The sequence below is a fragment of the Scyliorhinus canicula genome, chromosome 6 (assembly GCF_902713615.1).
Source record: "Scyliorhinus canicula chromosome 6, sScyCan1.1, whole genome shotgun sequence".
Lineage (NCBI taxonomy): Eukaryota > Metazoa > Chordata > Chondrichthyes > Carcharhiniformes > Scyliorhinidae > Scyliorhinus > Scyliorhinus canicula.
This window is the reverse complement of record NC_052151.1, coordinates 126,651,727-126,673,637: the sequence shown is the minus strand read 5'-3', so window position 1 is coordinate 126,673,637 and position 21,911 is coordinate 126,651,727. Positions and strand designations below refer to the sequence as shown.

General features: G+C 43.7%; 1 protein-coding gene across 13 annotated transcripts in view; it reads right to left on the bottom strand.

The window, feature by feature from the left end:
- Positions 1–21,911, bottom strand: part of dnmt3ab (DNA (cytosine-5-)-methyltransferase 3 alpha b) — a 709,318-nt gene that overhangs the window by 27,079 nt on the left and 660,328 nt on the right. For 8 of the 13 annotated variants that reach the window (XM_038800092.1, XM_038800094.1, XM_038800098.1 and 5 more), the window contains one exon: positions 86–259. The exons of 2 other annotated variants lie outside the window; for them this stretch is intronic. In XM_038800092.1, the coding sequence (XP_038656020.1) occupies positions 86–259 (174 nt within the window). Of the gene's footprint in view, positions 1–85; positions 260–16,936; positions 17,076–21,911 lie in introns of those variants that run through there. 3 more of the 13 variants (XR_005460998.1, XR_005460997.1, XM_038800102.1) reach the window with 3 other exon arrangements.

Below are 21,911 nucleotides of genomic sequence, written 5' to 3'. Positions count from 1 at the left end.
AGCTCCCGGGGCGGCCATTAGATTGGGCTTCCACCTTGTTAATGAGATGGAGATTGCTCTTAATTGGTCTCAATTGGTGACTCACCACATCTGGGCAGGATCCGGAGCCTGCTGATGGGAGCGGGCCGGTTAGATCACGAACCGGTTTGCGCCTGGCACAGATCCCAATTTCAACCTCTTCCGCAATTTGACCGGCACTCCCGGATCCGTTAGAATCGTACCCTCTATATTCCATGACAGTTTGTCTCTTTAATCCTTCCTGTTGCATGATTCAAATAGAAGAAATGTTGCTAATAAACCTTTGGAGCTTGAAGCATGTTTGAGCCACCCTAACTAAAAATGAACAGCCTAGATTTGACAACCAGAGTTATTTTAACAATTAAATATAAATAGGCTGATGCCAGTGATAAAAATAATGCTGATTGGAATTTCTAGGTTAATTAAATATGAAACAAAGGTATAGTTTAAACACTTTGGCTGATAGTGAGGAAAACATACAGGTATTGGGCAACTTAATAAAACATTTAAAATGTACATTGAAAGCTTATTTCAAAATGGTGTGTGATCTTGGTAGACCACGGCCCGGGATTCTCCCCTACCCGGTGGGGCGGGGGGTCCCGGCGTGATGGAGTGGCGTGAACCACTCCGGCGTTGGACCGCCCCAAAGGTGCGGAAGCCTCTGCACCTTTAGGGGCCAAGCCCTCACATTGAAAGACTAGGCCCGCGCCGGAGTGGTTGGCGCTCCAGCGGGAACGGCCTTTGGTGCCACGCCAGCCGGGGCCGAAGGGACTTCGCCGGAGCGTCAGCGGCTGCTGACGTCATCCCCACGCATGCACAGGAGAGGGGATCGCTTCCGCCTCCGCCATGGTGAAGACCATGGCGAACGCGGAAGGAAAAGAGTGCTCCCACAGCACAGGCCATGCCACCGTGGGGGCAACCCCCCCCCCTCCCGGAGCCAGATCGCCCTGCGCCCCCCCAGGACCACGCCCGCGCCGCCTGCTCCCGCCGGTAAGGTAGGCGGTTTGATCCACGCTGGCGGGAGAGGCTTGACAGCGGCGGGACTTCGGCCCATCGCGGGCCGGAGAATCGCCGGGGGGGGGGGGGGGGGGGGGGGGGGGGGGGGGCGCCGACCAGCACGATTCCCGCCCCCGCCGAATCTCTGGTGGTGGAGAAGTCGGGACACGGCGGGGGTGGGATTAACGCCGGACCCCGGCGATTCTCCAACCCGGCGGGGGGGGGTCAGAGAATCCCGCCCCACGTCTTTGTGAGCACTGTTTTAATTATCTCCTTCAAATGGATGGTCATGTTCTGAGAGGGTTCAGCAGAGGAGTACAAGATGAAATAGCAGCTTGCAGACTATGCGTAATCGAGGGTTGTTCTTTTTCCCTTGATAATGAATACATTTAGTGCTGGGTTCAGTGACAAGTTCCCACCCATTTAGTGATTAATATTACAATTTTAATTTCCCAACTTTTGGATTGGAATGAGGAACAGTTCCCTGTCTAAACAATTTTGATAGGCCTGATATAAACAATGATTAAGTTTTAAGGCTATGTTTGGATTATATAAGTTTGAAATAGCCAAGTTTTGTTCTGGTGTACATAAAATTCCAGATCCAGAGACTATAGATTCAAGTTGAGGAAAATAAAAATTAAATTAGCAGATAATACAGAATTTTGTATGGGGTGATATTTGTGGAATTGGATGAATTGTAGTTTGAAACTGGGAAGTTTGGTATCATATAGGATTTATGGCAATGAGTCATAGGAAAGAAAGGGGTTAATCACTTATGTTAGATATGTGGGTGAATGATCGTCTCTGACCTAAAATGAGTTACTATGACATTGTAGTTTAATTGCTCACAGCGGCAGCAGACAGTGAGCAGATTCTAGTGAAGCTCACGGCAGCGGGAAATGAGGCCGGCGGTGGCACTTAATTGTGTGGGAGGCGAAATGTCAATTTCCTGATGACGGGATAAATGTTGGGAAGTAAACTGGATTAAAGTCGGATTGTGGTTTCTAACGGCAAGAGTCAGCAACCTATTTTTAGTTTGTCATGCATATTTATTATTGCACATGAACAAAGAACAAAGAAAGGTACAGCACAGAAACAGGCCCTTCGGCCCTCCAAACCTGTGCCGACCATGCTGCCCATCTAACCTAAAACCTTCTACACTTCCAGGGTCCGTATCCCTCTAATCCCATCCTGTTCATGTATTTGTCAAGACACCCCTTAAAGATACTACCATACTCACTTCCACTACCGCCTCTGGCAGCGAGTTCCAGGCACCCACTACCCTCTGTGTAAAAATAAAATCCCTCGCACATCTTCTCCAAGGTTTCCTCTAATCAGCAGTTGTCTTTTCATAGAATTTTTTTAATCATAGAATTTACACTGCTGGAGGAGACAACTCAGCCCATCGAGTCTGCACCAGCCCTTGGAAAGAGACCCTTACCCAAGCCCACATCTACATCCTGTCCCCGTAACCCCACTAAACATTTTTGGACCCTAAGGGCAATTTAGCATAGCCAATCCACCTAACCTGCACATCTTTGGACTGTGGGAGGAAACTGGAGCACCCGGAGGAAACCCACGCAGACATGGGGAGAACGTGCAGACTCCGCACAGACAGTGCCCCATGCCGGGAATCAAACCTGGGACCCTGGAACTGTGAAGCAACTGTGCTAACCACTATGCTACCATGCTGCCTCACAGCATTTTCTGTGCGATGCTGTGAGAAGATTTGAGTTTCCCTTCCCTTGGCAATCGGATCACATGGATATTTCTCCAAACTGAGCTATTTGTCATGACTTCACCACCCCGCTTTTCAGAATGTTTCTGTTTCACCTTAAGTTAAAGGCGATGTTTCAAAACACAACCATTCTGTACGGCTCAAGAACTGTTGAGGCTTATTCCTTCAGAATTTTTTTTGAAAATCGTTTTATTGGCATTTTCCGCATTTGCCACCAGTTATATACATTTTTCGCTGCGTTAGTTTATTGCATTATACAGAAAAGTTTATCATGTCCTTCCCTTAATTTACTCTATGTGCATTTTGCCACCCTCTGGCTTAGCCTGTGGTTATTCCTTCAGAATTGAATTAATGTTACAAGTCTAAAAGAAAAAGTACATTTTTCTTTTTTTTTTCCTGTTTCTTAACATTTTCTCTTCATCCTGTCTTTCACTCCCTCCATTTATTTCACTTTCTATACATGATTTACAAATAATTATTTAACAACATTTTCCATAATTTGTCAGTGTCCCCCTCTGCCTGAAACCTGGTGTGTATCTCTCCAGATGCACAGCCGGGTTTTCAGACCAGTCAAACAAAAATTTGGGGCGCGGTTTACACATCCTGTCTTTCATTCCCTCCATTTATTTCACTTTCTATACATGATTGACAAATAATTATTTAACAGAATTTTTCCATAATTTGTCAGTGTCCCCCTCTGCCTGAAACCTGGTGTGTATCTCTCCAGATGCACAGTCGGGTTTTCAGACCAGTCAAACAAAACTTTGGGGCGTGGTTTACGCTATCAATATGGCAAGGCCTGATGGAGCTGGCAAGGCCTGTTAGAGCTGGCAAGGCCGGCTCCACATACAGGGGAGTCAGCTTTAGAGGACGCCTTGATCAGTGCAGAAATTAAACTCCTCCCCCACCCCCATTGGACATGGAAGACGCACCCGACTAGCATCTGGACGATCCCCCACCACAAAGGTATCGGGTGCTCTCCCCAGCCCCTCCCCCCCCACACCGCAAAGTTATCGGCCGCTCTCCCCAGCCCTCCCCCCACCACAGAGGTATCGGGGACTCTCCATCCCCCTCCCCTCCCAACTGCACAGATATCAGTCCTGTATCAGGACAGTGCCCACCTGTGCTAAAGGGCAGATTCAGGGGGCAGTGAGTGGCGGGGAAAATCGAGAAATGAAATCTTGCCGGCAAGAATCCCATTTCCCAACTCTCGTGTGATTTTGCGGCCACACCGCCGTTTATGCTCATGTCGGGCACAGGTGCAAAATTGCCCCCCTGCTTTCTGGTTTATATTCCCTGGTTTAGCTTGTGTATTGCAGTGAGGGTTCTTGAATCTGATTGGTTGAAGAGCCTGTTGCTTGTCCTGCTCACACATGCCACAGATTCTTTTCGAGGGCAAAGTGTTGGAATAGATCTTTAAATACAGCAAATTGCCACTCAAAAGCTTGTGGAATGAGCACTAATCCTTCGCTTCTGACAATAAAATCCGAGGTCCAGATTTTCCAACCCGGATTGGGTTCAGCAAGTTGGGAGATTTCCTGGTCGGTAGATTAAATTGTACCTTTGTAATTAAGTCGGCAGCAAACCAGGAACATGTGCCCTCAGATTCACGGCCATTTAAAGGTAGTGTGCAGCCGGTGAGGTAGTCTTCCTCAAGGATTTGGAATGAATTTTGTCGGAACTGCTTTTCTTGTATGGGGAGCTTTATAAACCAGGCGACAGGGGGCTGAGCTATTGCACTGAGTTTGAGAAACAGCTGTCCAGAGAGGACAGTCTATTTGTGGTGACCATAAGGATTGCCAGGAGAGGGGGGGATGCTGGATGACAGAGAGATGGTCAATCTCTGCTGAAAGCAGATAGAGCTATAGATGTTTACAGCATGGAAACAGGCCCTTAGGCCCAGCATGTCCACGCCGCTCAGTTTCTATCACTAAGCTAATCCCACTTGCCCGGATTTGGCCCATATCCCTCCATACCCATCCTGCCCATGTAACTGTCTAACTATTTTTTAAAGGAAAAAAATTGGACCATCTTCTACCACTGCCTCTGGCGTCTCATTCCAAATGCTGACCACCCTCTGTGTGAAACTTTTTCCCATCTGGGGCTGGCTTCTTCGACCCCCCGCTGCCGAAGTCTCCGGCACCAGACATTCGGCGGGGGTGGGAATCGCAGCGTGCCTGTCGGCGGGCCTCCCCCCCCCCCCCCCCCCCCCCCCCGGCGATTCTCCGGGCTGAGATGGGCCGAAGTCCCGCTGCTGTAATGCCTCTCCCACCGGCGTGAATCAAAACACCTCCCTTACCGGCGGGACTGGCGGCACGGGCGGGCTCTGGGGTTCTGGGGGGGGGGGCACGGGGCGATCTGCCCCCACGGTGGCCTGGCCCACGATCGGGGCCCACTGATCGGCGGGCGGGCCCTGACGCTCAGGTGCACGCGCGGACTTCCGCTGGCCGACGAAGTCCCTTCGGCCCCGGCTGCCGTGGCGCCAAAGGCCTTTCCCGCTGGCCGGCGGGGTGCCAACCACTCCGGCGCGGGCCTAGCCCCTCAAGGTTAGGTCGTGGCCCCTAAAGTTGCGGAGAAATCCGCACCTTTGGGGCGGCCCGACACCGGAGTGGTTCACGCCATTCCATCCCGCCGGGTACGGGGAGAATCCCGGCCCTGGTCTCTTTTATATCTCTCCCCTCTGAACTTAAAACTATGCCCTCTGAAAGAGCACCCTACATCTCCTCTTCCCCATCCTTTCCTACTGGGGGATGGTTTAGCACAGGGCTAAATCGCTGGCTTTTAAAGCAGACCAAGGCAGGCCAGCAGCACGGTTCAATTCCCGTACCAGCCTCCCCGAACAGGCGCCGGAATGTGGCGACTAGGGGCTTTTCACAGTAACTTCATTTGAAGCCTACTTGTGACAATAAGCGATATTCATTTCATTTGCATTTCAGCTACCATTCTGCCTGGTCCTCGTTTGTGGAAACCAGTACTGAACAGTACACAACTCGGGTCTCCTGGCGAAACGGGTAGATGCCATATGGCCGTTTCACCTGGCGAAGACAGAGGTAAGTCAGCTTCTAAGCCGACTTCACTTTGCAAGACTGGATCCCACCCAACGTCTTGCGAGATCTGGTTAGATCTTGTGAGGCGTAATGGCTATCGGGAAGACCGGGTGACGCCTACCGATCGTGCCCCACCCCCGTTCGAGCTCAGCACTGCTCATCTCTGGAATCAATCTAGTGAAACTCCTCTGAACTGCCTATAATGCAACTTCATCCCTTCTTAAATAAGGGTCCAAAACTGTATACAGTACTCCATCAATGCCTTGTACAGTTGTAGCAACATTTCCCTACTTTTGCACTTGATTCCTTTTGCAATAAATGCCAAAATTCCATACTCCTTCCCTATTACCTGCTGTACCTGCATGCTAGTTTTCTGTGATTTGAGCACGAGGACACCCAGATCCCTCTGCACTGAATGACACTGAAGTATCTCTCCATTTAGATCATCAGTTGCTGGTTGATTTTTCAAAAAAATTCATCTGCCAAATTCTGGCCCATTCACCTAACTTATCTATATCTATTTGTAGGGTGATGGTTTGCAGCTCCTGGGATAAAGGTGTAGCAGGTAGGGGAGCAAACCAAGTTAAAAATACTCTTCACAGACAGGTAGAATGGTATATGGTTTGCAGGGAGTTGATGTCCGTTTGGGGGGTTGGTTAATACGTGCCTGGGGTTTTGATTACTGTGGCATAATGGCAGAGTTGATGACTTCCTGCCCATTCCCACTGCACAACTGGCTGTGTTCCTCAACTGCACACAGCTAATTGGCTGGCTACCACCTGATTGTGTGCTGCCAGCCATCCCGCCTCCGAGTGGAAATGCCGCTCACTTCCGATCCTGCAGTCAGGAACTCACCACTGCAACACGATTTAGCCCTGTGATGCTACCCATAGTCAAGCAGCTATGAACAACCTTTTGTTATCAACTGTATCTTGCTCTGCCATATCATTAAAAGTCTCGAAAAAAAGTGAAAACATTATACTTAGAGCTGAAGCAGCTTCTTCAGTCTCTGTCCTAACTGATGCCTGGAAAGCAAAAAAATTGAGCAAAAAGGTTGATCTTCATAGTCTGGAATTCTCCGGCAAGCTATCTATTGCTTCATTGATGATTTCGGTGTACATGACACTTCAATATTTCTATAGAGTACTTGCACCGTTTTTGATAAGGAACTCTATATATATATACCTGTGCTGACTCGTGAATTTGTAATGAGGCTCACTTATTTTGATGCAAAATGTAAAAACATTGCATATTCTTTCTTTCTGAAAAAAGGGGCTTCCCGTGTTTTGGTGCTGTGCATTCAAATCTCAAAAAAAAATCCTTGCACTTTTATGCTTTTGAGATACTAAGGTGACAAGTTAACCTCGGTTTAATGTTTAGTTAGTTTCGCAATACTTTTGAACTGACTAGAACTTGAAATAATAAAAATAAAGAAGCAGTTTCCGCTTTAGTATTTAATTGTTTCTTCAACATTACACAACAGCATATCCCTGATGAGGCCTATTGATCATAGTTGATCAAGGATGATGACAGCTTTGACAGAGTCATCCAGACTCGAAACGTTAGCTCCCTTTTCTCTCCACTGATGCTGCCAGACCTGCTGCGATTGTCCAGTATTTTCTACTTTTGTTTCAGATTCCAGCACTTGCAGTAATTTGCTTTTTTTGATCAAGGGTGATGGTGGGTCAGTGGTTAGCACTGGGACTACAGCGCTGAGGACCCGGGTTCGAATCCTGGCCCTGTGTCACTGTCCGTGTGGAGTTTGCACATTCTCCCAGTGTCTGCGTGGGTTTCACCCCCACAACCCAAAGATGTGCAGGTTAGGTGGATTGGCCATGCTAAATTGCCCCTTAATTGGAAAAAAAACATTTGGTTCTGCTAAATTTAGAAAAAAAAAGGGTGATGATGGGTGGCTCGAGGGTCCTTGATCTGGCTGTATGTATGGGAAGCTTTCCACGACTGGCCTGCTTGACAGGATATTTAGGTCTAAAATTCCTCAAGTATTAGTGGCAGACTCTTGCTGTACCTTCAGCAGGAGTCCACTGAAAAAGCCACAAATTCTGCCAGGAACTGGATTTGCTGGCCCCATCCATACCGTAGGACATAGATTGAGAGTTATAGTGTCATTTACCTCACTGATGGAGACCACATTAGACCCATTGGGTAAATGCGCCACCGTAGGGATTTTCTGTTTTGCCGGCAGCCCGGGTGGTTCCCGACGGCATGGGGCTGTCCCACAATGGGAAACCCTGTTGACCAGCTGGTAAAAAGGAGAATCCTGACGACGTGCCACAAGTGGGTCAGAGAAACCCACCCACTGAGTTTATACCTGCTCTCTGTTGTGCAATTTGGTCAGTCCCATTCTCCCGCTCCATCCTTCTCACCCAGCAAGCTTATTTCCTTTAAGAGTCCATCCAATTTAATTTTGATATTATTGATTGTCTCAACTTCTACCAATGCTATGGACAGTGAGTACCAGATCGTCATCACCTTCTATGAAAACACATTTTTGCACCCCCTCCCCACTGCAGCTCTTGCCCAAAATCCTGAATCCATGTCCCATAGTCCTTGTACCAGGAGCTAATGGGAACAGGTTTTCCTTGTCTACCTTATTCAAAACTTTCATAATCTTGTACACCTCTATCAAATCTCCACTCAATCTCCTTTGCTCTAAGGAGGACAAACCCACCTTCTCCAACCTAATCTGGTCGTTAAAATCCCCCATCCCAAGAACCATTTTGGTAAATCTCCCCTGCAACCTTTCAAGGACCCTCACTTCCTTCCTAAAGTGTGGTGACCAGAACTAGAGGGAATACTCTCGTTGTAGCCTAATCAAAGCTTTTTAAAGGTTCAGCATAACTATACTGGGGCAGCAGGGAAGCATGGTGGTTAGCATAAATGCTTCCCAGCTCCAGGGTCCCAGGTTCGATTCCCGGCTGGGTCACTGTCTGTGTGGAGTCTGCACGTCCTCCCCCTGTGTGCGTGGGTTTCCTCCGGGTGCTCCGGTTTCCTCCCACAGTCCAAAGATGTGCAGGTTAGGTGGATTGGACATGCTAAATTGCCCGTAGTGTCCTAATAAAAGTAAAGTTAGGGGGGGTTGTTGGGTTACGGGTATAGGGTGGATACGTGGGTTTGAGTAGGGTGATCATGGCTCGGCACAACATTGAGGGCCGAAGGGCCTGTTCTGTGCTGTACTGTTCTATGACCTATGTATACTGTTGTTGTACTCAGTACCTCTAAAAGATCCTATATGTTTTCCTAACCACTCTCACAATATATCCTACCACCTGTTAAGATCTATGCACATGTACTCGCAGATCTCTCTGTCTCTGCACTTTAAAACTGTCCCATTAATTCAACATTGTCTCCCTTTATCCCTTCTGCCAAAATGCATCTTCTCGTTTACTTCTCTGTTAAAGTCAAAATAACACTTGCCTGCCCATTCTGCTAGCCTATATTATGCTGCAGTCCTCATTGTTTACCAATCCTGCAGGTTTTGTATTATCAGATTTTGAAATTTTACTCTGTATTCCACATCCAAGTCATTTATTTATAACAAAGAAACCAATGGTTCTAGCATTGACTCTTGAGGAACCCCACCCTCTACCATCCTCTCGTCTGAAAAACACCCATTTAACATAGAATCATAGAATTTACACTGCAGAAGGAGGCCATTTGGCCCATCAAGTCTGCACCGGTCCTTGGAAAGAGTACCCTATTTAAGTCCACGCCTCCACCCATTCCCCGTAACCCAGCGCCTAACCTTTTGGACGTTACCTCATCAAAAGAAAAGTCAATTATAGAGAGTAGGCTCTTTTTTAAATAAAAATTCCCATTTAAGGGGTAATTTAGCGTGGCCAATCTACATACCCTGTGCATTTTTGGGTTGGGTGGGTGAGATCCACGCAGACACGGGGAGAATGTGCAAACTCCACACGGACAGTGATCCGTGCCCGAGATCGAACCTGGGTGTTCGGCACCGTGAGGCAGGAATGCTAACCACTGTGTCATCGTGCCGCCAGAGAGGAGGTTCTGAGTGGTCTGGCAGGCTTAAAAGTAGACAAATCTCCAGGGCCAGATAAACTATATCCCAGGCTATTGAGTGAGGCAAGGGAGGAAATAGCAGGGACGCTGGCAATAATTTTCAATTGCTCTCTGGCCACAGGAGAGGTGCTGGAGGACTGGAGGATTGCCAATGTGGTACTGTTATTCAAGAAGGGAGGAAGGGATAAACCAGGAAACAGGCCAGTCAGTCTATCCTCCATGGTGGGGACATTTCTGGAAGTAATTCTGAGAGACAGAATAAATCTGCATTTGGACAGACAGGGATTAATCATGAACAGTCAGCGTGGTTTTGTTAAGGGGAGGTCATGCCTGACCAACTTGGTTAAATTTTTCAAAGAGGTGACCAGGTATGCAGCTGAACAAAATGCATTTGATATAGTCTACTTGGATTTCAGCAAGACTTTTGATAAGGTCCCACATGGGTGACTGATAGTGAAGGTAAGAGCCCATGGGATCCAAGGATGTTTGGCAAATTGGATCCAAAATTAGCTGAGTGGCAGGAAGCAGAGGGTGATGGTCGAGAGGTATTCTTCTGACTGGAAGCCTGTGTCCAGCAGGGTCCCACTGGAATCAGTGCTGGGGCCCTTGCTGTTTGTGGTATATTTAATGGCAGTGGTGCAGTTGTTAGCACTGCTGCTTCACGACTCTGAGGACCCGGGGTCGATCCCGGCCCCAGGTCACTGTCTGTGTGGAGTTTGCACATTCTCCCCTGGTCTCCGTGGGCTCCAGCCCCAAAATCCAAAAGGATGTGCAGGGCAGGTACATTGGCCACGCTAAATTGCCCCTTAATTGGAAAACAATTGCATACTCTAAATTTAAAAAAATTAATAAACAAGGCTAGGAAATACATGATAAATGGCAGGACCCTGGGAAGCACCGAGGATCAGAGTGACCTTGGAGTACATATACACTAGTCCGTTAAGGTAGCAGAGCAGGTGAATTTAGTGGTTAAAAAGGTGTATGGTATACTGATCTTTATTAGCTGAGGCATAGATTTTAAGAGCAGGGAGGTTATGCTGGAGCTGTATAAAGTGTTGGTTAGGCCACAGCTGGGAGTATTGTGCAGTTCTGGAATCCACATTCTCGGAGGGATGTGATAGCACTGGAGAGTGTGCAGAGGAAATTTACCAGGATGTTGCCTGGGCTGGAGAGTTTTAGTTATGAAGAGAGATAGGATAGACTTGGATTGTTTTCCTTGGAGCAGAGGAGACCGAGTCGGGGACATGATTTAGATGCATAAAATTATGAGGGGCACAAATAGAGTAGACAGGTTTCCCCTTGGTGGACGGATCAATAACCCGGTGTCATAGATTTAAGGTAAGGGCAGGAGGTTTAGACGGAATGTGAGGAAAAATGCTTTTACCCGGAGGGTCGTGGGAGTTTGGAACTTGCTGCCTGAAAAGGTGGTGGAAGCAGAGACCCTCATAACATTCGAGGAATATTTAGATGTGCACTTGCGATGGCAAGGCATACAAGGCTATGGGCCAAGTGCTAGGAAATTATATTTGAATAGTTAAGTGGTTGTTTTTGACTGCGCAGACTCAAAGGGCCGAAGGGCCTTTCTGTGCTGTGTGACTCAATGAGATTAGTTAAGCATTATCTGCCTTTTACAAATCTGTGCTGGCTATCCTTAATTTTTTTAAATAAATTTAGATTACCCAATTATTTTTTCCAATTAAGGGGCAATGTAGCATGGCCAATCCACCTACTCTGCACATTTTTGGGTTGTGGGGGCGAAACCCACGCAGACATGGGGAGAATGTGCAAACTCCACACGGACAGTGACCCAGAGCCGGGATCGAACCTGGGACCTCAGCGCCGTGAGGCAGCTGTGCTAACCACTAGGCCACCATGCCGCCCTGGCTATCCTTAATTAACTCAAACCTCCAAGTGCCTGTTGATTTTTTTTCTCTGGCTATTGTCAGATCCATCCACCACTGATGTTAAACTAACCAACCTGTCTTCACACACTTTCTTGAATAAGGGTGTCACATTTGCCACTCTCCAATCCTCTGGCACCTCTCCTTCCCTGTAGCTAGGGATAATTATGGCAAGCCCTTCCACTAACTCTACCCCACTTCCTTTAGCATCTTGGGATGCAAGCCATACAGACTAGGCATTTTATGCACTCATTAAGAATTCTGGCCTTGCCCTGGGCCTCTAAGCATACATCACCCGTTGTCTCTAACAGGACCTATTTCACCTCTGACTACCCCTTTTCTATTTATATGTCATGTCGGTTGATAATTTTTGGGTTACCTCTTCTGATACCTAACATTCTATTCTCATATTCACTTTGCCAGCCTTATTTTCCTCTCCACATCCCCACCCAACCTAATGTATTTGACATCTGCAGGGTTTTTATTAATCCTGCAAATTCTTACTCCAGGAGTTGCTTTCATTTTCCATTTTACACCAGATTCAGCTAACTAGCATGGACAAAAAGGCCTAAATGCCTGAAAAACATCAAAACCATTAAGTCTCAAACAAATTTAGCCCTGAACAAATTTCTTTTCTTAAAACCGGAGGATACCGAGGTCAATTAGAGGTTCAGAAAATTTTGTTGTCAATTCAAAGATCATAGAATTTACAGTGTAGAAGGCACTTCGAGTCTGCACCGATCCTTGGAAAGAGCACGCTACTTAAGCCATACCTCCACCCTATCCCCGTAACCCCACCTACCCTTTTTGGTCACTAAGGGCAATTTAACATGGCCAATTCGTCTAACCTGCACATTTTTGGACTGTGGGAGAAAACCAGAGCACCCGGAGCAAACCCACGAAGACACGGGGAGAACCTGCAGACTTCACACAGTAACCCAAGCCGGGAATCGAACCTAGGGCCCTGGAGCTGTAAAGCAACTGTGCTAACCACTATGCTACCGTGCCACCCTAGTAATAAGGCAGTACATTTCTCTGTAGGCTCTTAAATTATTGACTTCCTTTTGCAATTGTGACAAAGTACGTGTGATGGGTTGTACTTATAAAAACTAGAGAATGTTAGAGGATGTATTTTGATGGTCACAGGCACTCAGGGCTGCCATGGAGGAGGTTCTTATCTACCAGCTTAGCTTCTCCTTTTAAGGCTCAAGTGGTAGGAATCCAATAAATGATAGCTACTTCTGATTGTGGCATACGTTAGATGAAATCAAATGGATGTCAGTAAATTGTTTATAAATTGAAGGTGTCAAATCAATGTTTGAATTATTTTTCCAAGATTATTTTGCAGCTGCAACAACGTTTGGAGTGCATTGACTGGAGCATAACACACTTGTGCAATATGTAAGACTTTCACACATACCAATCAATCAAAAAATCAAAAAATAGCAAATCTCCAGTGATATTGCTGGCCAATAGGAGGATATATTGTTTTATGATTAGGATAATTTTACATGGACTAGGTTTAAGACATAAAATACATGATTAGACAAGACTAACTTATACACACATACTTCAACTGAAAATACAATTGGTGGTATGTCAAATGGACAGCCAACCCAATCCTGTCAGTTTCCACCAGATTGTTTATCTAAAATTTACCTTCTAATTTGGTACCAAGACGGCTAAAGCTTCTGCCATTAATGATAGCCAACAGGAAGAAAGGAGGGGATCGAAGGTGAAAAATGCAGGGTGTGAGTAAGGTGTTGACTGTAGAGATTTGCAGAGCGAAGGGTGAGTGAGCTAGGTAGAGGATTCTAAAATAAATTTGATGAGGGACAAGGAGCCTGCACAGTTCAACAGGATCGGGGTTGACATTTGAGCAAGACTACATGCAAGACAACATGAGGGTAGTATAATTCAGGATGAATTAAAGTAGATGGAAGGTTGCTGAGCACATGGCAAAGACTGAAGATAGCTATGGCATGGATATGGGTTTCAACCGTTATGGGATAAGATAAGGTAGGAGATGAATGATACAGGTACTTTGAATAAGGTCATGAATATGTACGAATGTGGCATTTCAAGCTTCCCGTTGAACAGAATACTGATATTGCACACCACTGAGTTAAACTTTAGCAGCGTAACTTTCCGAATTGCATATGCTATTTCAGGGCATCAACATGAGTCATCATTTTACATCAGACTAAAGTAACATTTAGTACAGGAGGTTCCATACCATTTACTCAGGTATTATTTGAATATCGGTGTCACAACACCCGGTATCATTATATCCGATGATCTCACATCATATTGTCCCCAATGATTGATGGTAGCAAATGTAAACCCGCTAATCAAGAAAGGAAGGAGAGCGAAAACGGAACTATAAGCTAATTGACTTCAGAAAATGAGTAAATCTATTATTAGGACCATGGTAATAAGTCACTTAGATAATCCTATGGGAAGTGTCAACACAGATTGGAACAAACATCATAAATAAGAGGGAGCAAATTAATGTAGTATATCTGGATTTCAAAACAAATAATAATTAAGATGCCAGAAGATAGTTATTACACAAGTTATGGCTTATAAGACTGGCGTGGTTTGAAGATTGGTTAATCGAAAGATTGGTCAGAAAAAGGAAGTAGGAACTAAATGGTTCATTTTTGGCTTGGCAGGTTGTATGAAGCGGGGTAACGAACGGATCAGTGCTATTTCCAATCAATGACTTAGATGAGGGGATTGAGTGCAATGTTTTCAAGTTTACTAATGCTGTAAAGTTGACTGGGAACATTTATAAGTATATTAACTGTGAGGAGGACACAACGAGACTGCCAAGAAATATAGACAGGTAAGTGAGTGGGCAAGAATGCAGCAGATGGAATATAATATGGAGAAGTTGTCCGCATTGTTAGGAAGAATAAGAAAAGCATCATATTGTTTAAAAGGTGAAAGACTGGGAAATGTTAGTATTCAGAAGGACCTTGGTGTTCTCATACAAGGGTCACAAAAAGAAAATCATCTTGCAAAATCTATGCCAATCTCAGGAATATTATCACATAAAATAACAGCTAGAAAAATGAATGTGAGCAAAACCACAAATTCAATCATATACATTCAGATTCTATAAGGACTAATTCCATGCTCCTTGTTCTAGTGGGTAGAGAATTCTGTGAGGTTGCAGACATTCTGGCAATGAATTACTACAGTATTTTGTAGAACTGGCCCTATATTAGAAAGCTATTTAACTGTCAATACATGAATAAACCACATATTGTTTTTATATTTTATGTTTGACCAAAAATACACTTCAAGTAAACTTCAATGGTGAAAATAGCACACAGGAGACAATCACAAACCAGCTTTTCATTGTGTCCAATGCTTGTCACATTTTCAAAACTAGAGTTTTCAAAATCAAATTTCTTTTATCTCTCTTCCATTTTCAGGACACAAAGGGGCATACAGCTGGGCAGCACCCAACAATGTAACATTCAGGCCCTTTCATCCACTGTCAAAATTTGAGCAATCACATGACTTGACTGCCACAAATAGGCAATTGCATCCAAACAAAGGAATGATATCATATGAAGTCATCCCTGTATTTGTGTGCTGCGTAACCCTGAGTGCCAGAGATGTCTGTACAAGCTACTGTCGTGCGAAAACCAGCTCCGTGAATAAATGAAGCAAAGTTTTCTCATCAATTTCATTGGGACAGCCCAGTAATACCATGGTCAGTCCATTTTCTGAGTATCCAGCAGGAGTGGGTACCTCAGTTGCAGGTTTAAGGATGCAGGCATCCCTTCAATACATTCTAATTCGGTCGACCCGAGGATATGAGAAGGAATAAAGGATACATCCGTAATGTGGTAAAATTCTGTCCCATGTCATACTCAACACGCGTCTTAAAAAAATTCCAGGCACTTACCTTACTGTGTTGGAAAAGACAAAAGCTGAGCATTTGCATCCCAAATTGACATTTTGATTAGGAAGCATATAAATACTGTACAAACACTTGTGTCAATGGTCTTTTTTTTTGGCAGAGGATTATTTGGGTATGGGTCAGTGTGTGCCAGGTATTACTATGAATCTAGTCCCCAAATCCAAGTTTATATATGCTTGGTTGGTTTTCTTGTATGTAAGTTTAGATTGGCTCGGTTTACAATTTAGGAAATGGTGTTTTTTTGTGCAAAGGTTGTTCCTGGACTTAAAATTGAACAATTTTGAAGATTAGTTTAGTGAATTGAAGTATCTTGGAATTAAGCCAGAATCAGAGAAGACATTTTCTTAATGGCCAGCTACAGAAAGTGTAGCAAACACTTGTAGTATGCTTATATCTGCAAGTTTAAAATAAAAACACTCTAAAGGGATTTAGCCCATCACTTTGCCTCTCTCACATCGCATACCACTCCCTGCACAAGCGGGCTGCAAAGAGACCAGTTTGTATACCAATCCATAGATCAATTCAGAAGTGAATCAGAAGTGATTGGAAAAGTTCCATTCTTTCTGGGGGCTTCTATCTTAAAGTTGCTGTGTGCTTTTGACTGCACTGCTGAGATTGTGAACTCATAGTATTTTAAAATTCTGAAATCCTCATGCTCTTGAATGAATCATAAATACATCATGAAAAGACAAGAGCCAATGTCCGAAAGTATTATTATGGCTTTGTTGCACAGTAAACTGGTTCCCAAATGTACCATGGCACAGTTTCTAGACAACAGTTCCAATCAATGGTTCTAGATAAACTGAGTTCACAACCTCGCCATGTCAATAATAGGTGACACCAAGTGCCTATTAGCAAGAAGGGATCGAAGCCAGACCCCAGTAAAAGCAAGAAAGTAACTTTACTGGCAAAAGTATTAAAACGCATGGAAACTATGGTAAATGAGAAGCTGTTATAACATCTCAATCATAGTAATCTACTATCTGTTTGATCATTTAGCTTTAGAATAAAGCAGCAGACGCATGATGCCCTCATCCTCAAGATCCATCGAGTGATTTCCCTCGTTGTCCGGTATGAAATTAATGCAGTAGCCTCTGTCATGGATTGACCTTCAAGAGGGTATGCAATCCCTCCCTCACTGAGAAGATGGTCTCATGTGGTATATCTGGTGAACTGCTTAACTGGATACAACTCTTCCTCAGAAGATGGAACACACAAGGTCATGGTTATTGGTTGCTCATCTTCTTAGCTCAACACCTACGCAGGGGTCCCTCAGGCAATTGTGCTTGGCCCCGTTCTATTTCTTGTCTTCATCAGTGACTTGTTGGATGTCATCAAAAGTGATGTTCTCTTTGCTGATGACACAACCCTCTACAGAGTGGTTAACTCCCCATCTGAAAGACAAGCAGCGACTGAATCACTGCAGGAATAGACAGCATTGGACAGTGGGCGGACAAACGGTGTGTTACCTTCAACGCTGAGTAGATCAAGTTAATTACTCAGTCAAGAAAGTTTAATGGATCCCACCCACCTTTACTCTGCATGATTGTAAAGTCAACTCAGTTCCTAAATCGCTGGCTTTGAAAGCAGACCAAGGCAGGCCAGCAGCACGGTTCAATTCCCGTATCAGCCTCCTCGAACAGGAGCTGGAATGTGGCGACGAGGGGCTTTTCACAGTAACTTCATTTGAAGCCTACATGTGACAATAAGCGATTTTCATTTTCAAATCTATAATGGGGAAAAGCATGTGGGTGGGAAAGCAGGCAGATTGGGGGTTCCTCGAGAAAGTTCAGCACTATATGTTACCATCAGCAAATTCAGAGTTCTACAAAGTTCATGGGCTGAATTCTTCACCGTTGGGATGCTCCGTTTTGCCGGCAGCCCAGGGGTTTCTCGACAGCGAGGGGTTGCCCCACAATGGGTAACCCCATTGATCAGCCGGCGAAACGGAGCATCCCGCCGGAGTGCCGCACGTGTGTGGGACAGAGAATCCCAGTCCATATCTCCTAGTGACAGAACATTATTGTCCGATTTGGGAGGCTACAGACAATGTGTATTGCCTGCTCCTGGACTTTGTTCAGTCCAAAGCCATGCAGAACGGGAATAGAATGAGAATAGTTTACTCCATACAAGAGTCCACTTTCCACAACATTAGAAGGATGTGGCCAGGCTGCCAATCTTCCTCTAACCAACCAATTATGAGAGCTCAAGTGAAAACTCCACGATCTGTTGCATTTGCCCCTCAATATTCTGTATCAATTCAAACAATTTGCACAGAATACCAGCGACGAAGCTTAACACACCGGTTCTCCTGCCTCTCCAGACAACTAGAGCTCCATTCCTAGTATTCAGAACTTCAAATGCAAAAGTAACCATCACTTCTTGAACCAGGGTTGCAATAGACTGCCAGAAATTTCTGATCTGGCCATTGGTATCTCAGTACAATTTTCCCAGATCTTTTTGTACTCTGAGCCACCACCAAGGTCAAATTCATGAGACATCTGTCCTTGCTACAGCTGCACCTGTTTTTGTGTCACCCAATGTACAAAGAAAGAAATTGGACAGTAGGTAATTCTCCAAAGTGCCTGGAAATAATCAGAGGGAGCTGTCCAGGCCTACTATCCTTCCTGCAGAGTCCAGTTGTTCTCATGGGAGGGAAGGACGGTACATTTCCAGTGTTAACATACCTCAAAGAAATAGGGATAGAAATTAGCCTTGGGGATAGTGCAATAGGGACAGTAATGCATCTGCAACCTGTTATTCCTCCCACCTGATATTCAGTTTTACTGAAGTCAGTGGAACTGAATATCATTCTTGGTGTATAACAGACAGCCAATGAAATAATACTAATTTTGCACTCCTGCTCAAGGTGAATTTCTAACACCACAGTGTGCTTTATTTTGAGTTTACACTTTTTTAAAAACAAAGACAAATGCAGTTGTTATCCTGGAACTAGGACAGCATTTTCCATGTCAGCAAGAAGAAAAAGGAGGGATAATCCATCATTTCATTTATGACTTTGGTTCAGGCTTATTTGGTGCTTTGGGAGGGGAAGAAACCCAAGGAAGGGATTGAAACAGTAAATTGAGGATAAAAACTTTAAAAAGTTTGCAGGATTAACTCATGATCACATTGTCAATATGGCACAAAGCCTCTCACTGTCTGGTGTACATGGGTCGGAGAAGAAAATATTTATGACCAGTCTTGGAAAGTGAAAATGTTAGGAAGGATAAAATGTTCTGGAATATTGCTTGATACCCTTTGAGGATAAAGAAATATATCTGCATAATAACGGGACTGAATGAATGGGATAGTGCCCATGAAACAGAGATTATACAGGATCCGTGGGAGGAGAGAAGTTAATTGGTTAAACAATATTTTTTCAATGCTTTCTTATATTCTTACATCAATCGGTTTTAGTCCAGGTTTTACATAAAATATGATATTTTTCCAGTACGAAAAATTGAACTTAATTCAAATATAAGTCTAGGAGCTATAAATGCAAGTTAGTTAAAAGGATGAAGCAAGTACAATGGGCTTGCAACACTTTGTCTTTTTCATCAAGCGATAAAAAATGTTACTTTAATTAATTTAAAGATAAAGCAGGAAATAAACACTTTCTTTATTTCAGTACTGTTAGGGACTAATGGGCTTTTAGAATTTTAATTAAGACATATTCCGGTTGGATTTCAGAATAAATATTTCTAGTGAGACGCCGTGATTGCTGGTTGAAATATTGCAAGCTGTAAACTTTAATTTTTGCCCAGCAAAATAAACAGATGGAAAAATCAAGGGATGCAGACCCGTCATGAGTGCTGCCCTCACAGGGAGGGAGTGCCCAATCATGGAACCAACATGAATGCTCCTTGAAATGTCTATTTGCAATAAGTAGTGACAAAGCTTCACCTAAAAGGTGATTAAAAGCTGGTTCTGGTCAGAACACAAATCATCTAAAGAAGATTACACTGGATATTTCTTCCAGTTGTTTTCAGCTATTTTGATCAACTATGGATTAAGTGCCATGCCACATTCAAACTGCTGATAATGAATTGTATCAATAGCTGAAACCCATAACGAATGAAACACTTCTGTAATGGAGTATTTGGAAACCAAAGATAATTCAGGTAACAGATTCAAATTATATTAATCTACATTAAAAAGATGATGCTTTTAATAACCATGATTGGAAAGGCAGGGATCGGTCTATTTTTGTTATCAGAGCTTTTCTACTGATTGACCATTATTATGCACCACCAGTAAGAATGGTGGAAAAGAAATGTTTCTAGGCATCCATTCTCACAGTGACAAAAATAATTGAAATGTGGCACCAGCGCACACTGTTATTAAAGTAAGGATGCTGACACTGGGAATATAGCACACCTTCCCCTGGAGTAACACATGACTCAAACCAATTTCTTTATTCTTTATATGACAACCCGGGACATGTAATGCATAGTTAAAGGACAAGGAAATCCAAGGACAATTATTATGAATGATAAGCATTCATCCCTTGGTGCGACTTAAGACTATATATTTAATCAATAAAACAGTAAAGCCAGCATAATTGGGTGACACCAGGCAAGGAGGCCTTGGTGCATGTTCATTTCCTATGATTGGTGTCACTGTTCGTCTATGTAAACTTCTAGCTTTAATTTTAGCAAAACCTCAATGGTTACTGAGAAGATCTCCTTTTATAAAGAAATGATTTACACTGACACCAAAGAATGGTATAAACAAGCAACCCAGGCAGTGTGAAGAGCTGCAACAAGTTTCAAAGGATCAGATGCATTTCATCCAATAATTTTAAGTATTTTTTGGCTTGGAAAGACTGAAGTTATTCAACATGATTCCAAAGTTTATAAAGCACAGTAAGAACTGTGCTCGACACAGGAGAAACACCCAGGTGCTAGAAATGGTGATTCACAGTCAAGGATAACATATCCCCATAAACAATGTGCCCCCAATAGAGACAGATTATCTTTGTACAATGTTTACTGGCAAAATTTTCCTTGTAGGCATGTAAATTACTTTAACAAGGTTTTCTTGGCTTAATTATCTCACGTCCTCTTTTGTCATTTCACAGTGTCTTAACCATATCAAAACTCAAAATGTCTCCTGGTTGTTACTTTTTCAATATTTATCAATTGAACTCAGTTCATGTAAGATGCTATTTTGAAAGCTAAATCTGGTCTTTTTTTTGTCTGTAACAGAATCTTTCTAGGATAGAGTTACAAATGATTTATAAGTGAAATTATCACATTTCTGTTCTGCATTATTTAAGAAATTACAGACCAATAGATATTCTGTTTCCAAAGTTTCCATTCTATTTTGCAACACCATGACACTGGATGAATTAGCTATGGTTTCAGCTCGCATTTCTCTTCTCTGCTTGCATATCCTGCGGTATTTGATCCGAGCCTCATGAACAAAGGCGAGGAAGTATTTGGTTCAGTTGAACACAAATAGTAAAGGTTCAACTGACTGCCTTTCAAGTAACAGCAGTAAATTAGATTTTTATTTTTTGTTGTCTCAGAATAGATTATGATGGGCAGTTGTAAAGTATATGAGATTTTTAAATCACTACCGATAAGTCTGTTTCAGAAGGGAGCACAGACAAGTGATTACAATCCACCGATGACATATGAATCTCTAATTTCATAGAAAATCTATTTCATGCGCATTCAGCACATTTATCACATCTTAGTTTCCCCTACTGGTAACATCTGATTTACTACAAATTAAAAAATGTATATTAGTTCATTGTTATTAAATTATCAAGGGGATATTAATATATTTGCTAGTGTCTCAGTCTCTCTTTTTCATGAGAACCGAATAAGAAAAGGCTTTAAACATGTGCAGAACTTATTTGATTTGACATTATGGATGAAAACAGATGTTATTTCATGGAGGATAAATCCATGGTGTCTCAGAAGGACAGTTTTACTCAGAACATCTGCTTCTAAGCAGGAGATCTAAATATAAAACAAAAGACTGAAAGACATTGGTACCTGTACAAATACTTACCTTTAAGTATTTCTGACTACAGGGTAATTCTGCAATTCAACAGACAAGACTATTTATTGACAGAATATCTTTGGTGGGGTGGGGAGAGGACATGTAAAGCTCTGCAACGGGAATGCTGAAAATGAAAAATGAACCCCATATGTTCTCTTCAATACACACCTTTCAGTTAAGTAACTGCATGAAGGTGCTGCTTGAGAATTCCAATC